Source organism: Leiobunum rupestre, chromosome 8 (genome assembly GCF_980474605.1).
Source record: "Leiobunum rupestre chromosome 8, qqLeiRupe1.1.hap1, whole genome shotgun sequence".
Classification (NCBI taxonomy): Eukaryota; Metazoa; Arthropoda; class Arachnida; order Opiliones; family Sclerosomatidae; genus Leiobunum; species Leiobunum rupestre.
Genome location: NC_143391.1, coordinates 4,711,769 through 4,730,547, shown reverse-complemented (window position 1 = coordinate 4,730,547; position 18,779 = coordinate 4,711,769). Strand labels below are relative to the sequence as shown.

Below are 18,779 nucleotides of genomic sequence, written 5' to 3'. Positions count from 1 at the left end.
GTTTCTCGCCGTACTTAACACAGGTATCACCTCCTTTGTCCCATTGCGTAGGCCCCGTTCTGCTCCTAGGCCTGACCTTAGTTTGTCCCGGAGTCGAAAATTTAAGGCTGCTGCCTGGTCCCGTTTTCTTCGGGCCAAAAAACGTACTGTCTCCCCACTTATTCTGCCCAGTACCGAGTGGCTCGTAATGCCTGACGGAGATATGAGGCTGACCTAACTGCTCAGATCTGTGACAACCCTAAATCGTTTTGGGGTCACATTAACAGGTTTCGTTTGGCCCGTGCGCCTATTTCTGAGTTTATTAAACCTGATGGTTCTCTTACTGGCACCTTATCTGAGGCGGCATCTGTTTTAAATGACTTCTTTGCCTCCACTGTTAGTGCCAGCGGGGCTCCCTTAGTTTCTTCAGTTCCCTTGGCGTCTCCAGTTCCCTTGGCGTCTCCAGTTCCCTTGGCGTCTCCAGTTCCCTTGGCGTCTCCAGTTCCCTTGGCGTCTCCAGTTCCCTTGGCGTCTCCAGTTCCCTTGGCGTCTCCAGTTCCCTTGGCGTCTCCAGTTCCCTTGGCGTCTCCAGTTCCCTTGGCGTCTCCAGTTCCCTTGGCGTCTCCAGTTCCCTTAGTTGCTCCCGTTCCCTCTGTGCTTGTGGAGCGCACTCTTACGTCCTTCTCCTGCGAGCCTTTAGATATTTACCGATTATTACGTCAGCTTATAGCTTCTAAATCCCCAGGGTCGGACGGTCTCCACCCTCTTCTGCTTCGGTCCCTTGCTAATGAGCTGTTTTTCCCCTTGTACATAATCATTTCTCGCTCATTTGCTCTTTGTGAACTCCCACTACCTTGGAAAGAGGCCCACATAACCCCCCCATCCATAAAAAGGTTCTAGATCTGACCCCACAACTTACCGCCCAATTAGCAATCTCAATCAGGTTCCTAAATTTTCTGAACACCTAGTCCATGACCAAATTACTTCTTTTCTGCACAAATTTTTTCTCCCCCTCCCAGCACGGTTTTCTTTCCAAGCGGTCTTGCCTGATGAACCTGCAACTTGCCACTAATACCTGGTCTCGTTGGCTTGATGAGGGCTATGGTGTAGACATTATTTTCCTAGATTTTTCCAAGGCTTTCGATTCGATTCTGCACAACATTCTACTCGAAGCGGTTCAGGTGGCTGGTATTTAGGGGGCCGCCTTGTGTTGAATTACCTCGTGGACCGTAAGCAAAGGGTCGTCCTGCAAGGTCAGGCTTCAGCTTGGAGTACTGTGAACCAGGATGTTCCTCAAGGGTCGGTCTTGGGTCCCCAGCTCTTTAACATTTTAATTAATTATCTACCTGCTGTTGTGTGTGTTGCCTTGGTTTTACTATTCGCTGATGACACAACACTGTCTCACAAAATTAAACTACACTCCGACAATTTGGCACTCCAGGCTGACCTCGACGTGGTAGTTGCCTGGGCCAACTCTCATGGCTTATCATTCAACACAGCGAAGTGTTCGGTGCTACATCTCAGTCGTAAAAACCCAAACTATGTTTACACTATCATGGGCTCCGCTATTTCATCGACTCTTTCTGAACGTGACCTCGGTATCACATTGGATCCCAGTCTTAAATTTTCGTCTCATACCCACAAAATTACTAAGCGCATATGCTCCATTGCTGGTCTTATTCGCCACAACTTAAATTTTCGATCCCCACCCCTTATTAAACAATTATATAACTCCCTGGCTTTACCACTTATCGATTACTGTTCCCCAATTTGGACTAAACACCTAGTTACTGATCTCTCTTTTTTGCAGAGGGCTCAAAATAAATTTTCAAAGTTAGTCACTTGTTTGGAAAAAAATCCTGCCCCTTCCAGGTTGAAAACCTTAGGATTTCAACCCATCTCCACTAGGGACAAATTCAATAATTTGTGCCTACTCCATAAGTTTTTCTATAACGGTCTCGATCTACATTTCTCTGACTTTTTCACGCTCAATTCTAACTCCACACTCGAGGTCATACCCTAAATCTGTCCAAACCTAGGGCCAGTGTAGCAACCCGGCAAAACCATTTTTCCCACAGCGTCATTAATGACTGGAACAGCCTGCCGGATGCTATGGTCACGCAAAAATCTTACCCTGTTTTTAAAAATTTGTTACGGACCTACCTAGCTGAGAAAACCTAGTGTCTCCCTATTTGTATTAGAGTATTTCGTAGTATTTTTATTTTTTCTTTGTATTCTAGTAATTTTTGTATCTCTCTTTTGTAGTGTAATTATATTATTGTTGGTTTTGTTTCTACTCCCTGTATTCCGATGCCTGGGCATAAGCCCATGAGGCTTTCCAAGTAATTAATTAAATAAATAATTAAAGAAGTCAAAAACATTTTCGGTTGCCATGGCAAATCGAATGGGTAGTGCAACGTCTCCTTTTGTGAAATTTCATATCTCATATAAGTCTACATTACGCCCGACTTCGAATAAATTCGGCAATAAACACCTCGGGTACTCGTTAGTTAAAGCATAAGTAACGTAATATCTATAAGCTTCACCCAAAATTATATTCCCCAGGGTGATTCCATAACTGAAAATTTAAAAACTGATTACTCTTCAGTCCCTACTCTTTTAAACGGCCCCAATTTGGTTTAAATACGATACAGTAAGCAATAATTAAATTTTTAAGTCTTTTCTCTAAAAAAGGCTAGCAGTAGAAATTTCTCAGGCATCATTACCTTAGCTATGTTAGGTTTTATACAGTGATTATGACATATTATTGATGTAAAATTAGCATTGGGCACGTTGTCTTTTACAATACTTATGCAAATAACATTATAAGAAAATAATACTATAATATACTATACCAGCAACATTAGGAACGTAATCAAGATGCGTCGTAGTTGACGTAAGATGTGGTAGGGGCAGAGTTAAAATCACTCCGGCACTTGTACCAACCCAAAGTAAGTCTTTGCAAGCAAGGAGTGCCGTAACTCTTAAACAAGCCGCTTTATGCTGGCGTATTATATTATCACAACCTAAAAAAAGTAGAAACGTTGAAAGAAAACTATCATCAAGAATAATAAGTTAATTAATACCAGAGAGCATTTTTGTTACAGCAGGAGCTACATTAACCTCCAAGAGGTTTACGTACGACGTAGCGTGGAAGAGACGTAATATTGCACTATGTTGAATGGCTATCCAAACGCCTAGACCAGAAGTAACCAAACAAATAACTGGACGAGATGAATCGCTGCAAACTAAGAAAGACTTCTGAAAAAGCAAATTTTTTTTCATACAGCAATTAATTATTTTATGTAATAATTCTCTTCGTATTCTTACTTCAATTTCTAAAGTTAAAGTGTTTAAAACTTTGACATTATTTTGGCATCCGCACCACAATTTCCCTGCAACTGGTAGCATTCGTAAAACAGGAGAGGAAGAGCTACCAACTTGAACCCTTTGAAAGTCATTTGTATTCCAGCCACCATCTGTAACAAAGAAGAACCAAATATATTTTTGAAAGTGGAAACTAGTTGATTTTTAAAAAGACGATTTTACGTCTTTTTTTCGGAAAAAACAAGTTACTATTTAGTAATAGTAATTTTCAAAAAGGTATAGAAGATAGTCTTTCTAATAAGTAAATTGACCGTAAAACTTTGGAAGAATTCTCCTTTATAATCTATGGCTAACTTTTGAAATTTAAATAAATTAAAACCTTAGAAGAGTAAATCTCGCGACTGAGAATAAAACATTTTAATACTTCTACACATAAGTGTATAATATTGTTACATAAGTGTGACACTTCCTATTCTCCACATGCCAAAGTTTTACTGAGAGCTATTCACAAGACAGACTGCATTAGGGGCTTTTTTTCTTGTGATGATGTCACTCCGTTACTAGCTCTCAGTAAAATATTCCCCAAAGTGACAAATTTATGGAACAATATTATAAACTTATGTTCAACATTGTATTCAATTTCATTAATTAGCACCAAAATCGAATAATCTTGAAAGTTTCAAATCATTTAGATAAAATTTGTTAGTTATTGTATCATGAGTATTCAAAACCAACTGCTTTTAACCCCAGAGTAAACTTCACTCGCTTAATTACTTTGGTGAAGAAAAGATTTAAGCAAATCAAACTTACCAGCGTCTTTTTTATAAATAACCAGTTCTCCACTTGCCAAAGAGACAAAAACTCTACTGTCTAGATAGCTGATAAAAATATAAAGAAACATTAGACAATAATTAGAAAAAAAAATTTACAGTAATTTTAAAACCTACATTATACAATGAACAGCTGCTGAATGCTGAATTTTCATTTTATTCTTTTTGATCCTGATGTTGTCATTGCAATTGTAAACGTGAATGCTGCAATTATTTATACAATCATTTATATAAATCAATTAACTTATCGCTTAGCAACATACCACCCGTCTTCTGTTCCCAGCCACATTGTGGGTTGCAAGTTATCCATCTCTTCTCTTTCTTCATTGGACTTCGCAGACACTTCTCCAACTTGAAAAAAATTGTATAGAAGTTTCATGCACTATTAGTTCTCCATGATAATATTTAATTTTAAAATGATACTTACCAGGAGAATCAGTGCTCTCATAATCATCTTCACTAGATTCGCTATCAAGTTGGAAGTTTCCAGTATTTGGCCTGTCATCGCAGTTTTCTTCATCTTCTTCTTCAATATCCGCATCTTCAATATGAATGCTAACTGAAGCAGGAGCACTATCTGGAATTAAAGATTTCCGCCTCACTGCCAAATAACTGCAATGACAAAAAATTTTGTTGAAAACTCGAAAATTTATATAAAATAATTAAAATACTAAACGTACTAAGGCGCAGCTGCGGGAATGGACATTGCACAAAGTATCCTGGCATTACACACTCCATTACACGAAGTCAAAGTGGGTTCGGGTTGTAAACTAAGAACGCAAACTTGACCAACATATCCATCACTATTACAGACCCACACATCTTTTAAGCCAAAACTGTTTAATCCCAATGTTGATGCGGAGCAAGTAAACTGAAAAATATTGAATTTGTATAATGAAGATTAAACGTTCTTATTAAGAGAAACATTCTCCCTATTTCACTGATTAAACATTGAATTTATTTTTCATACTTGGTAACCTGACCAGCAAGGGTATTAGCATGAATCTATTTTATAGATTCATGGTATTAGGTTAGCTGATTATTATTAAAAGGGCCAACTGAAACAGAGGATGGCTGAAACTTCTGCCGCCCCATAAATAAAACGGCCCCTTTGCCGTAATTGTGAAACTGGTGCAGAGGACAGGGATATATCAAGAGTGTCTGGTACTAAAAGGTATGTAAAACAGTTTTGGCACTTCGAGCCCTGTTTAACGGCCTCTGGTAGGGAATAAAAGGATCTGCTTCTCGTAAAAAATCTTAAGTTCAATATATTTTTAAGATCTCCTAAACGCAATTTAGAAGCACAACAACCACTTTCTATAAAAGTACAATCAACGAGAATACTAAACAATGGCTTATAGATATGAAATAACATTAACCTTTAAATGTAAATTTTACCATTTGAATGTTGAAAATGATTTTTGGATTACATTAATCACATTTACAATGCAACAGTTCAATTACTAATATTATGTATGCACTCGCATGACGTACGAATTCTAATGTTACGATAGTATAATTGTTACCTGTAAACCTGCTCTGGTTTTTCTGATTGGTAAAGGGTACATGAACTCCGGAGGTGGTCTTCGGTCAGTTGACAAAGCTAGAGAGGAAATATGTTCAATTTAAATCTTAACTGATCAACGTTGTGCCAGATTACGCTATTGCTAACCTAGTTTTTGCTTAGCTTCATTGAAAGACTCCTCCCAGCTCGCACGTTTGTCTGCGGTTGGGAAAATGATGGTCAAATTGTCAATGCCTTCCCTATAATAATGAAAATACATTAAACATCAATAATCATAACTTAAAAATAAATTATTACCCCATAGTTGACTTACTGTGTTGTTACAGTTAAATCCAAACTGAGAAGTTGGGCGTCATTTGTTTGTTTATCAATCAGGTGCTTATTTACAATTCCAATCATATCCCGCACAACGTCATCCAGATTCTTAAAAAAAAAAATTTAGTTTCAGGTATAAATAATAATTATTTTATGTTCTAGATTATAATATACCTGGTGGCTGCAATGAAGACTAGAGGCAATATCACTAATTTGATTGAGGGACGTCAGATCCGTTTCGAGATTTTCAATCTCTTTAACAATTTTTTTCACACTGCTGTCCGGACCTTTTTGAGGAAAGGCGTATAGTGAAAAAGAAAAGAGATTACTCGAGATTAGATGGTGAGAGTATTTTCCCCGAGAATAAACAAAAATTACCTTCAGACTATCACGTACATTTGGCAATATCCAAATTATCGAGGGAAAATCGCATGAGGAGTTTGTACTTGTTCATCTCCATTGTACCATAGGGAGACTGGGAACCACTTAAAATGTAAAAGTACATAAACATCAATAAATTTATATCACCTAAATAAAAATATGGCACATGGATTTCTTACACATTGGAGGACTTTCTTATCGTGCCACTTTTTCTTTTAATGCTAGTTATGAGCAAGAGATCGGAGAATAGAAAGAAACAGCGTTCTTTCTTCGTTCCAAGTCCACCCTAGTCAATCATAAGGTAAAGAAAGAGCTCATTGGAGAAAAATAAATATTTTTTACAGATTTGGACAACACCTAGGTTTGGAAAAGATATTAGCTAAGTGATCCCAGTTGGCCTAAAGGTAAGCTAACATAGACCAAGTTTACATTAATGTTCAGGCACATGGTAACTTCTTTTTAAGTGTGTATTTATATTACCATTAGTAGGCTATGGGCTCAAAGTTTGATTCTAATTATTTGAGAGAATAAAGAAATTTACCGGTATCGCTATGATATCAAAACGATTAAACGTTCGGTCAGGTTGAACAAGCTAAAAAACCAAATAAATATATTAAATAACAATATTTAATAAAATAATCAACTTCAATAAACCATACGTCCATGACTCCCTCAATAAGGTGCTCAATGTCCTTGACTCTTTGTTGCATTTGTTCGTGTTGGTAGGCTTCTCGTTCAACCCGATTTATTTTTACGGCTAAATCGTGAACTTCTTTTTGCGCCATGATAAGCAACTGATGGTCAGGGTGATCCAATTGAGTGTGCTTTAATAATTCCTTTGAAGTAAAGACACCAATTCTTAATTTTTTTCGTCAACGTGCTATTTTTCATGAGAATTTTACCTTGATTAAAAGTTCGTAACGCGGTATCCTCTGAACAGGCATGATTAGTAGAGCATCTAGGGGTAATTTCCCTTTATGTTCTCGAGACATGTGCTAGTCAGTGATGAAAAATGAATTTTATTACAAAACCCTATCAAGATTCTGATCTGTAAGTATATTTGTGGACGGGAATACTAACCTCTAAAAATTTGGCAAAGGCAGGTTTGGCTTGAACCGCTAATTTGATGGCTTCTTTAGCTGATTTCCAATTATTTATAAATGCGGTATACGTATCTACAATTGGCTGTTTTGTAAACTAAAAGAGGAAGAAATGCAGAATTTTACTAAACATTTCCTGTTGTGAAAATATCATTTTTAGTGTCAAATTAATATCTTATATGTTTTAAGTCTTCAAATACCAAATCAAATAAGAGGGTCAAATAATAAAACGTCAAATAATTTGGTAAATTGTTCTAGAAGGCCAAATTACTTCAAATATCAGTTTAATATCTCAATAAAAACTTTTTAAATTAAAATCATGCCAGTAAACCTGGAAAGTAGAGTCATACGTTCTCATTAACTTAAATACGTTCTTGGTGTCAACCAATATTTTCCAGAACTCGAAGCATTTCAAAAGTTCTTTGGGCTTCTTTTCAAACCAAAATCTCTAAAACCCATAAGCACCGTACTAGAACGATATACGCTTCTTCAGAAGTTCTGTAATAACGGGCTCTTGTTTAGAGCATGGATTAAATAACCTTATTTAATCCATGTATAGAGTCACTCTGTATAACTTTATAAGGTAGGTTATAATGTTTTATTTTCGCCGTACATTATTTACATGTACACCCTTTTGTATCAAGGCGGCTCCAGAAATACCAGGGCCCAGGCCGGGAGTAGTGGCTCACTCCTGTAATCCCAGGCGTCCGGGAGGCAGAGTTTGTGGAAGGCCGTGTGAGGACGACTACCAATCCCTCAACGGGTGGTCGGGATACTTCCGCCACGGGTGTCCCCACCCCTGTCCCCACGTATCCCCCCGTTGGCGTGGCCGTTACACATATCTCACCATGATTAATCAGTTATTGTGTGTGTTCTGGTGTCTAAGGCCTCGGGTCGACACTGATGTTTGTGTATCTCAAAAAATACCAGGGCCCAGCATTAAAAGTACGAAAACAAAAGTAGAGAAAAGTAGAATAGGCAATAGGGTAATATAATGGAATATAAGGTAGCTTTTCGGCCATGGCGGCCAATTTAGGTGAGATTTTGAAAAAAGTCATAGGTGACGTTGCGTGACGTCGAACCATGAATCTATTTCAACAAGCACCAAATAAACAGTAACTTTCAGGTATTGGCTCTCAGATATATTACTTCTTGGCAATTTCCTTGAATATGTTTTATTGTAGCGCCTATTGGTCGAATTTTCCCCTGGCACGAGAGAGAGGAAGGAAACACCAATAGCGTATGTGTATCAACGCATCGGAAGACATAAGTACTAAGGAACCAATGGGACATCGGGTCGATTAAGAGGAGGCGCTTACTAGCAGACCCAGACATGAGTAGCAATGTTTCCACACTGCGGTCGAAATTTTCGCCTATTTTAGGGGCAATTTTACCAGTTTACGCCGGTCCTATAGTCGATTTTCCCCGCCGTTTTCGCTGCAATTTCCCCCCATAGATTTACCTTAATTTTCTTTAGTGTCACCTGTCACTGCATAATGTTTCTTCTCTTTATTTCCAATCTTAGATTTAGGCAATATATATATTTTTTACAAAAAGTAACTATTTTGTATACAAAAAATTTGATAAAATTTATCTCTGTCAAAAATTTGAATGAGTTGTCATTGGGGACACAGAAGGGGGACTACAGATACGATGATTTTTTAGTTTTTCTGACTGAAAATGTCGAAAAATATTTTCGCCGTTTTCAATGGTTTTCGCCTTTGTTTGTGCCGGTTTTAAAATTTCTGGTGCTCACCAAGACAGGTTTCGCCGAAAACGCCCTTTTTCGCCGCAAAGTGGAAACACTGATGAGTAGGGTAAAGGCATTGTGACGTCAGTCGTCACCCAGGCTTTTTTCCATGATAAAAAATTGTGCCCAAAATGGTGGCTATGGTAAGACTACATAGTGCTACTGCTCTATTAGGATAAACACTAAAAACGTAACAGTAGTTTTTATACTAATATCATATGTAACATAATTACTCATAAGTATGCAACTATCTCTATTTCTTTACTAACGGTTTGTTTCACAGATATTGCGTCATCCGTACCCTACGTAATATTTGACGTCATCGAATCTCAAATGCCGATTATGCCGTCGCTCAATTAGCTCTACTTCTGATAAACCGACGGCCATTATTTTACTAAACAAACCGGTTTGAACAACCAAGGCTTAGAAGCTAAAATGAACTACAAAGTCTACAATATACTGTCAAGTGCTGTTAATGCAATTAATAAAGTTTTCGGAGACTCAGTTTCTAAAATAAATTTGCATTGTCAAATAAAAGAAGCAGGTTTATTGAAAAAATAGTTGAAATTCAGGTTGAGCTTTTCTGGGGCATCTACAAGTTGTCTTTGCAGATTCTTTTGAGCCTAGGCCAAACATTTCTAGGCTTGATATGGATTTTAATAACGCTGGTGACGACTTGTTCCATTTTCGGAAAGTGAACTCTGAACCGAACCGTATTGGTCATTTTCCCCAACCTTTTCTTTTTCTAACTACTCATTATTTAACTTCATGAGCATGAAGTTAAATAATGAGTTAAACAAACCGAGCGAGTTGATAAATTTCAATAAAGCTGCACTGGGCTGACTAAAATTCCGACGCAAAAAATCCTTTCTCAATTTAAAGGTTTTCCATTGGCTTAAATAAATATGTTAGTAGCCAATAGTGCGACTCCCAAAATTACTAGGATGAATAAAAAGGTTAAAATCTAACGAAGTCCACCTTTTTTCTGGTTCGTGGTGAAACAAACCGTTAGTGAAGATTTTTGAATGGAATAAAGGTGCAGTGGCATACTTATGAGTAATTATGTCACATATGTTAACATTGTTTACAAATAGGGTGACGTCAGCAATGTCATTTTACCATTAAAAACATTTAACGATAATGGTGTCCACTATACAGCGTTTGTAACTTGTGGGTAGCCACGCCCGCGAAATGTCCGTAACCAGCCTTTTGTTAGGGAGAATCAGGCTTGGCGAAAATGGAAACACTTCCAAAAGTAAAAATAATTAAGGCAGTTTGGAAACGAATAAGAACTAAGGTGTTTCTGTTCCGAAACTTCCGATAACGAAATCCCTCTCGAGATAAGACTGCCATCTAGGAGCAACAAACACAGCACCCCACACAAGGAGAACGCAACCCGTCAAAAGTCGTGGATTTTCTTGCGTACGTTTTTCATTGGCTAGACGCTTTAGCGCCTGCTGCCATCGGAAGGCGAAAATTGGGAAATTGTCTTCCCCCCCGCCCGTAAAACGTTCAGCGTAAAGGCTCGTGACGCTCGTCCAATGAAATTCGTACACAACCCTTCGTTAGCGTGTTTAAAGGCTAGCTGCGTTCTCCTTGTGTTTGTTGCTCCTAGCTGCCATTAACTGATGCAGTTTTATTAAGTTACGTTCGACCAAGAACGCATAGAAGCATGGACAGTAAATTAAGAGGACAGGTTTTCGATACCCTTCCACAGTGCATTTTATTTCTCCCCGCGTTTCAATCAGCTCTAGAGACTCCGAGGGAGTCTTACAAGGTCGTTTGTACCACGTGATCTTAAAATTTCAAAATGGCAATCTAATGCGGTTGATATTGTTACGTAATTTTTTGCGCTTTATATTTTAGTAATTTTTAGTTTTGGTTTTTTAATTCAATAAAAACTATCAACTGATATTTAGTATATCATATTTAATTTATAAAAACGTGAAAAAATACCTTTTGGCGTAAAAATGTACTTCGTGTTTATCTTTTTTCTTTTTTCGAACAGTATCGTCCACTCTTAGCGATACTTGTTTTTTTTTCAAATAACCTTGGACGACTCCCTTAGTGTGATTGGTTTACGGGGGCTAAAAACCAGGCTTTTTACCGATCCTCTAATATCTACTATCCATGATAGAAATAACTAAGAACTATGTACGATAACATTATCCCATGGTGACATGATCTTATACGCCTATATTAAAAGGTAGGTACAAATGCCGACCCACCCAGCAAAATTTGAATTTAAATGAAAGACGATTTAAAACCGAAATCACGATGCAAGACAGGAAATTCGTTTTCATATAAATTCAAATTTCGCAGGGTGGGTCGACTTTTTACCCACCTTTTAATATAGGCGTATACCAGGGCCCCCACTCAAATCTTCAATTTTTTTATAGGAAAAATAGGATTATATTTCTAAAAATATAGGACTTTATAGGACTATTTTTCAAAATTATAGGATTTTATAGGACTATACATGTTATTTAATTTACTAATTTTCTGCATTTAAAAACAAAATCTATACTTAGTGAAATAAATCTTGGATTTTCATTTAAAAAATAGAAACTATTTAACCATTTTACCATAAAAATATAATAGTAGCTTACCATGTTAACAATAACAAAAATATAGACTAGAACGACTTTGTATAGGAATTTATCCTACAGTTAAATCTAGCAATTTCGCTGAATGGGGGGATTTGAAATGGTAAAATATCAAAATTATAGGATTTTATAGGACTTTTGGGGGATTTTGCTAAAAATATAGGATGTTATAGGACAGTTTGGAAAATATAGGATTTATAGGAATTATAGGACCTCTGGGGGCCCTGGTATACTTCTAAGAATGGAAACGTACTAAACATGTCTGCAGCGCCATCTGGAATATGTATTCCCCCGCTCTGATTGAAAATTCAAATTTAGGAAGGTAATTTTTAAAATTATTATAATTTAAATTTATAATTATAAAAATTATAACTAACCACTTCACCGTAAGCCTTAAAAATAATAGCATAAATAACATAATAACAATAAGTATGACAATTAACGAGATTTACAACCAAACTGATTTTCATAGTTATTGCGTAATCAAGATGTTTTCTCAGCACAGAGCCCTCTAGTGCCTAAAATATGCGAGACTTCCGCTAAGCCGAAATATCTGGTTTCCGATAGATAGGCGGAATATTAGGCTAAAATGATAAAAACAAAGCCAAAGTCCCTCGCAACTCCAGAACGTGCTCTCTGATATTAGGCTTAAATTTTTATCAAAAAGTAGTCATCCAAAACGGTAAGTCGCGAGTCACAGCTTGAAGAGAGTATCAGTGCCGATAAAAGGTTCCGTTAGAAAACTAGCTTTAAAGCAATAGGAAGTGTCATACCTATTGTTATTATGTTACTTATGATAATAGTAATAAATTATAATTTATAGACTCCATTTTTCAAAACTATATGAAAATGTAAGCACTAGAGGGCACTAGTAAATTCCTCGAGTTGGAAAAGCATAACTTCATAGTGCCAGCTAGGAGCAACAAACACAAGGAGAACGCAGCTAGCCTTTAAACACGCTAACGAAGGGTTGTGTACGAATTTCATTGGACGAACTTTTACGCTGAACTTTTTACGGGCGGGGGGGAGACAATTTCTGAATTTTCCCCTTCCGACGGCAGCAGGCGCTAAAGCAACTAACCAATGAAAAATGTACGCGAGAAAATCCACGACTTTTGACGGGTTGCGTTCTCCTTGTGTGGGGTGTTGTGTTTGTTGCTTCTAGGTGCCAGCATTTAATATTTTCATAGTTCTTAGTTACTTCTATCAAAAGTAATAATAATAATAAGCTAGGCTATTACTAAAGGCACCTTCTTAGGCCCAAGTCATCTAGCGACTTTTAATGTCTTTAAATGGGTGGCCGGGTTACTATGGGAACGAGGAAGTCGTAAATAGGCAAATAGAAAGTCTAATTTGTTCTCCTTTGCCAATGGTTTCCATGTAATCAGAGATGCAAGCGCCCACCCTAAGAGCTCCAACCAATCAAAAGATTCTTCAAACTTTGAAATTTGGGTGGGAATTTGGGAAAGTAGTGTCAGACGATACTAGCGAGTCTGGCGGGATTTTGCGTAAGCTCTCTGGTTCGTCTTTTTTGGGGCCAGTTTACCGACATACCTTGTTCAATGCCCCAACTGGTATCGTGCCGCGAAGGGGGCAGACACTATAGGGATAGGGGTAAAGTAATTTCTCAGATTACATGGCCCTAGCTAAGGTTCAAATTAGAGACTCTCTGTTTGTGTCTATTTAATTTTGCTTCTTTGGGTTCTCGCTTAGGTATATTAGGCCACTTTGGGAATTTAGTTCTTAGTCGATAACACGGCTTTTAGACAGGAATTAAAAACTCACAGCTTCGACAAAAACGTCTCCTATGATCTGTTTGGTATCCCACGCCGTCAGCCTCTGCCGCAAAAGCTCCAGGAAAGATTCGTGGTGGTTTAAAATTTCGGGAATTTGATAAAATATTTCGTCCACCAACGCGTTGTCCACCATATTGACGCACTCGGAACTTTTTAGCGGTTTCATGTATTTCTGGTTAAAAAAAATGATCGTTAACCGAACTGGCAATATCAAGGAGTAAGCAAGCAAGAACTAAGCTAGCCTGATAATGATAATATTAAGTAAAGACAGAAGTTCATAATATATTTCTTTGGAGCGAAGTGCCCAGCTAGGTCATTAAACCATGGAAAAATTAAAGCGTAGGGCAGCGTTGCCAGATCGAAAATCTGAAATTATCGTATCTAGGCCAAAAAATTATCGATTTTCCTAGAAAATTATCGTACATTTCTTTTTGGCGATAAATTTTAATTCATACATAAATGCGTTGAATTTAGATGATTTTTTAAAGCATTACAGGAGTTTTATTTCAGGGAAATAAACAAAATGTCTATTATCATTATTAACTGAACTTAATATGTTTAAAAATGTTTTAAAAAATGCGGTAATAGCTAGGAGTAATAAACTTACACTCTGGACTACGCGTACAGAAAATGTATATCATTCATTTTTAAGTAGAAAAGTTATATAAATTAATAATAAAATATAAATCGTTCGTAGGTTTTTAAAAAAATCTAAAGATTATCGTACATTATAGTACGTTGAGGCAGAATTATCGAAATAATGGTACGATATCGTACGCCATGAAAATTATAGTACGCCCTAATAATTTTGATTAAATTATCGCACTGTGCGATAATTATCGTACGTCTGGTAACGCTGGCGTAGGGTATTCCGACTCATCTGAAACTCAAAAATGTTTTCTAATGACGCTCTAGCGGCAAGAAAGTACAAAACTATATCCGTGTTTTGTGATTTATCAGCTGCTTAGCAGAATAAAATCCGGCAGTTTACGAACTTCCCACGTTGGCCTCTACGTGGCTCTATTTAAACTGAAAACTTTACCACGTGCATTACTCCACCTGACGATGTAAAATGTAAAAATTAAATTAGGAAACTAACCACGTGTTGTATTTTATGTGCTATTTTAAGGTTTTCGAAAAATCGATGGGAGCCCGCGAAGGTACATGTGACCAGAGAATGAGATTATCAGGATAGAGGGACCAATACTTCTCTAAAGAGTGATATCTTATATACCTCTGGTAAAGATCATTTGGTTTTATACGAAGGCAATCGGGTTGTTCAAAAACTACGTAACGATAACACTGACTTATTAAGCACACCACTCTCTTCGTCATAAGGCAAAACCACCTAAATTATGTAACAAATATTCATCGACCTGAATTATAATATCGCCATAAACGTTAAAATTATTTAATTTATTTAAAAATTAAACCGATTTATGACTTGTTTTATCTCCAGCAAAATAAATAACAATTTACAAATAACGAAAACGAAAAAATAATTACTTAAAAGGCCAAGGGATAGTTTAAATGTGGAGGGCGGGGCTAGATAATCGCGTGCTTTGAAAACGGAAATGTCGGCTTGATCCTGTGACGGAAGGGGAAGAGCCAGAATAAATCACAATTGGCAAATGAGGAAAACAAGGAATAATAACTTAAAAGGCCAAGGGATAGTTTAAATGTGGAGGGCGGGGCTAGAGAATAGCATGCTTTGTAAACGGAAATGTCGGCTTGATCCTGTGACGGAAGGGGAAGAGCCAGAATAAATCACAATTGGCAAATGAGGAAAACAAGAAATAATAACTTAAAAAGGCCAAGGGATAGTTTAAATGTGGAGGGCGGGGCTAGAGAATCGCGTGCTTTGAAAACGGAAATGTCGGCTTGATCCTGTGACGGAAGGGGAAGAGCCAGAATAAATCACAATTGGCAAATGAGGAAAACAAGGAATAATAACTTAAAAGGCCAAGGGATAGTTTAAATGTGGAGGGCGGGGCTAGAGAATAGCATGCTTTGTAAACGGAAATGTCGGCTTGATCCTGTGACGGAAGGGGAAGAGCCAGAATAAATCACAATTGGCAAATGAGGAAAACAAGAAATAATAACTTAAAAAGGCCAAGGGATAGTTTAAATGTGGAGGGCGGGGCTAGAGAATCGCGTGCTTTGAAAACGGAAATGTCGGCTTGATCCTGTGACGGAATGGGAAGAGCCAGAATAAATCACAATTGACAAATGAGGAAAACAAGGAATAATAACTTAAAAGGCCAAGGGATAGTTTAAATGTGGAGGGCGGGGCTAGAGAATCGCGTGCTTTGAAAACGGAAAGGTCGGCTTGATCCTGTGACGGAAGGGGAAGAGCCAGAATAAATCACAATTGGCAAATGAGGAAAACAAGGAATAATAACTTAAAAGGCCAAGGGATAGTTTAAATGTGGAGGGCGGGGCTAGAGAATCGCGTGCTTTGAAAACGGAAAGGTCGGCTTGATCCTGTGACGGAATGGGAAGAGCCAGAATAAATCACAATTGGCAAATGAGGAAAACAAGGAATAATAACTTAAAAGGCCAAGGGATAGTTTAAATGTGGAGGGCGGGGCTAGAGAATCGCGTGCTTTGTAAACGGAAATGTCGGCTTGATCCTGTGACGGAATGGGAAGAGCCAGAATAAATCACAATTGGCAAACGAGGAAAACAAGGAATAATAACTTAAAAGGCCAATGGATAGTTTAAATGTGGAGGGCGGGGCTAGAGAATCGCGTGCTTTGAAAACTGAAAGGTCGGCTTGATCCTGTGACGGAATGGGAAGAGCCAGAATAAATCACAATTGGCAAATGAGGAAAACAAGGAATAATAACTTAAAAGGCCAAGGGATAGTTTAAATGTGGAGGGCGGGGCTAGAGAATCGCGTGCTTTGAAAACGGAAAGGTCGGCTTGATCCTGTGACGGAATGGGAAGAGCCAGAATAAATCACAATTGGCAAATGAGGAAAACAAGGAATAATAACTTAAGAGGCCAAGGGATAGTTTAAATGTGGAGGGCGGGGCTAGAGAATCGCGTGTTTTGAAAACGGAAAGGTCGGCTTGATCCTGTGACGGAATGGGAAGAGCCAGAATAAATCACAATTGGCAAACGAGGAAAACAAGGAATAATAACTTAAAAGGCCAAGCGATAGTTTAAATGTGGAGGGCGGGGTTAGAGAATCGCGTGTTTTGAAAACGGAAAGGTCGGCTTGATCCTGTGACGGAAGGGGAAGAGCTACAATAAATCACAATTGGCAAATGAGGAAAACAAGAAATAATAACTAAAAAGATTATAGAATCGTGTGAATTTTGAAGGCGGGGAAAAATAATCGCGTGATTGTGTCTTGTGGCGGAAGCGGAGGAGCTACTTAAAATTCGGCCCATTAATTTTAAATGATTCTGGGGAAATTTACAATAAACGATAAATCAGGTCCCAGCATATGCTAATTTACCTAACATTTTTGGGACCACCTTCCCTTGAAACCTTTATTTAAGCTTCTACAAAACTGCCCTGACCCCCCGCCCCGTCCCACCCTCTTGCAGCGTGACGTATTTTGCGCACGACCCCAATGACTATCATAAATATATTAAGTAGGGACAATATTTTATGGACTGTTTGAGCAAGTTAAAAATACTAGTGACGGTAAACTAGCGCCGTTATTATAAGGCGACGAAATAAGGTATTAATATGTACGACAATAAAGGAAAAGTGACGCTTCCCGCGCGGGCAAGATTAAAAGGGGGGCGATAAAGTCAATTCAATTAGGGATTAATTAGCTAGCTCTCGCGGCTAGCATCAAAGTGGAAAATCGCGTTACAGATCAGAGGGTTGCTCACACATAAAGTGTTATCCCCAAAAAAATATAACGGGGAAATATTTTCTTGTTATTCAAAATTTCGTCCAGCCAAAAACTTTAATTCCTTATAAAGGAAAAATAGGATTATTTTTGTCAATTTATAGGACACCAAAATTGATCGAGAAATTGATTATATAGGGCCCAGAAATTGATTATATGGGATAATATAAGTCTAAACTCTATCAAATATAGGCCTAAAATTTAATAATTTATAAAATATAGGCCTAAAATTTAATAATTTATAAAATATAGGCCTAAAATTTAATAATTTATAAAATATAGGCCTAAAATTTAATAATTTATAAAATATAGGCCTAAAATTTAATAATTTATAAAATATAGGCCTAAAATTTAATAATTTATAAAATATAGGCCTAAAATTTAATCATTTATAAAATATAGGCCTAAAATTTAATCATTTATAAAATATAGGCCTAAAATTTAATCATTTTTAAAATATAGGCCTAAAATTTAACAATTTTTAAAATATAGGCCTAAAATTTAATAATTTATGAAATAAAGGTCTATCAAAGATAGGTCCAAACTCTATCAAAGATAGGTCCAAACTCTATCAAAGATAGGTCCAAACTCTATCAAAGATAGGTCCAAACTCTATCAAAGATAGGTCCAAACTCTATCAAAGATAGGTCCAAACTCTATCAAAGATAGGTCCAAACTCTATCAAAGATAGGTCCAAACTCTATCAAAGATAGGTCCAAACTCTATCAAAGATAGGTCCAAACTCTATCAAAGATAGGTCCAAACTCTATCAAAGATAGGTCCAAACTCTATCAAAGATAGGTCCAAACTCTATCAAAGATAGGTCCAAACTCTATCAAAGATAGGTCCAAACTCTATCAAAGATAGGTCCAAACTCTATCAAAGATAGGTCCAAACTCTATCAAAGATAGGTCCAAACTCTATCAAAGATAGGTCCAAACTCTATCAAAGATAGGTCCAAACTCTATCAAAGATAGGTCCAAACTCTATCAGAGATAGGTCCAAACTCTATCAGAGATAGGTCCAAACTCTATCAGAGATAGGTCCAAACTCTATCAGAGATAGGTCCAAACTCTATCAGAGATAGGTCCAAACTCTATCAGAGATAGGTCCAAACTCTATCAGAGATAGGTCCAAACTCTATCAGAGATAGGTCCAAACTCTATCAGAGATAGGTCCAAACTCTATCAAAGATATGTCCAACTCTACTCAACGATTTTTTTGACCGAAAGGAGCATAGGTTGCAACTGAGTAACCTACATGCAATCGTCGATTGTAGTTGGCAACCGAAAGAGGTCG

At 37.4% G+C, this 18,779-nt stretch overlaps 1 protein-coding gene across 1 annotated transcript in view; it reads right to left on the bottom strand.

Moving 5' to 3' along the window:
* The window catches only part of LOC149932068 (uncharacterized), a 117,529-nt gene that overhangs the window by 9,733 nt on the left and 89,017 nt on the right, over positions 1-18,779 (bottom strand). The window contains exons 6-24 of the mRNA XM_090156106.1: positions 13,599-13,781; positions 7,438-7,554; positions 7,260-7,352; positions 7,017-7,193; positions 6,899-6,949; positions 6,537-6,643; positions 6,373-6,461; positions 6,151-6,263; positions 5,975-6,084; positions 5,809-5,900; positions 5,663-5,739; positions 4,817-5,007; positions 4,564-4,748; positions 4,400-4,487; positions 4,254-4,340; positions 4,117-4,184; positions 3,310-3,458; positions 3,066-3,240; positions 2,835-3,005 (exon numbers count right to left, since the gene is read on the bottom strand). Coding sequence (XP_090012232.1) covers positions 2,835-3,005; positions 3,066-3,240; positions 3,310-3,458; positions 4,117-4,184; positions 4,254-4,340; positions 4,400-4,487; positions 4,564-4,748; positions 4,817-5,007; positions 5,663-5,739; positions 5,809-5,900; positions 5,975-6,084; positions 6,151-6,263; positions 6,373-6,461; positions 6,537-6,643; positions 6,899-6,949; positions 7,017-7,193; positions 7,260-7,352; positions 7,438-7,554; positions 13,599-13,781 — 2,323 coding nt within the window. The remainder of the gene's footprint in view (positions 1-2,834; positions 3,006-3,065; positions 3,241-3,309; positions 3,459-4,116; positions 4,185-4,253; positions 4,341-4,399; positions 4,488-4,563; positions 4,749-4,816; positions 5,008-5,662; positions 5,740-5,808; positions 5,901-5,974; positions 6,085-6,150; positions 6,264-6,372; positions 6,462-6,536; positions 6,644-6,898; positions 6,950-7,016; positions 7,194-7,259; positions 7,353-7,437; positions 7,555-13,598; positions 13,782-18,779) is intronic.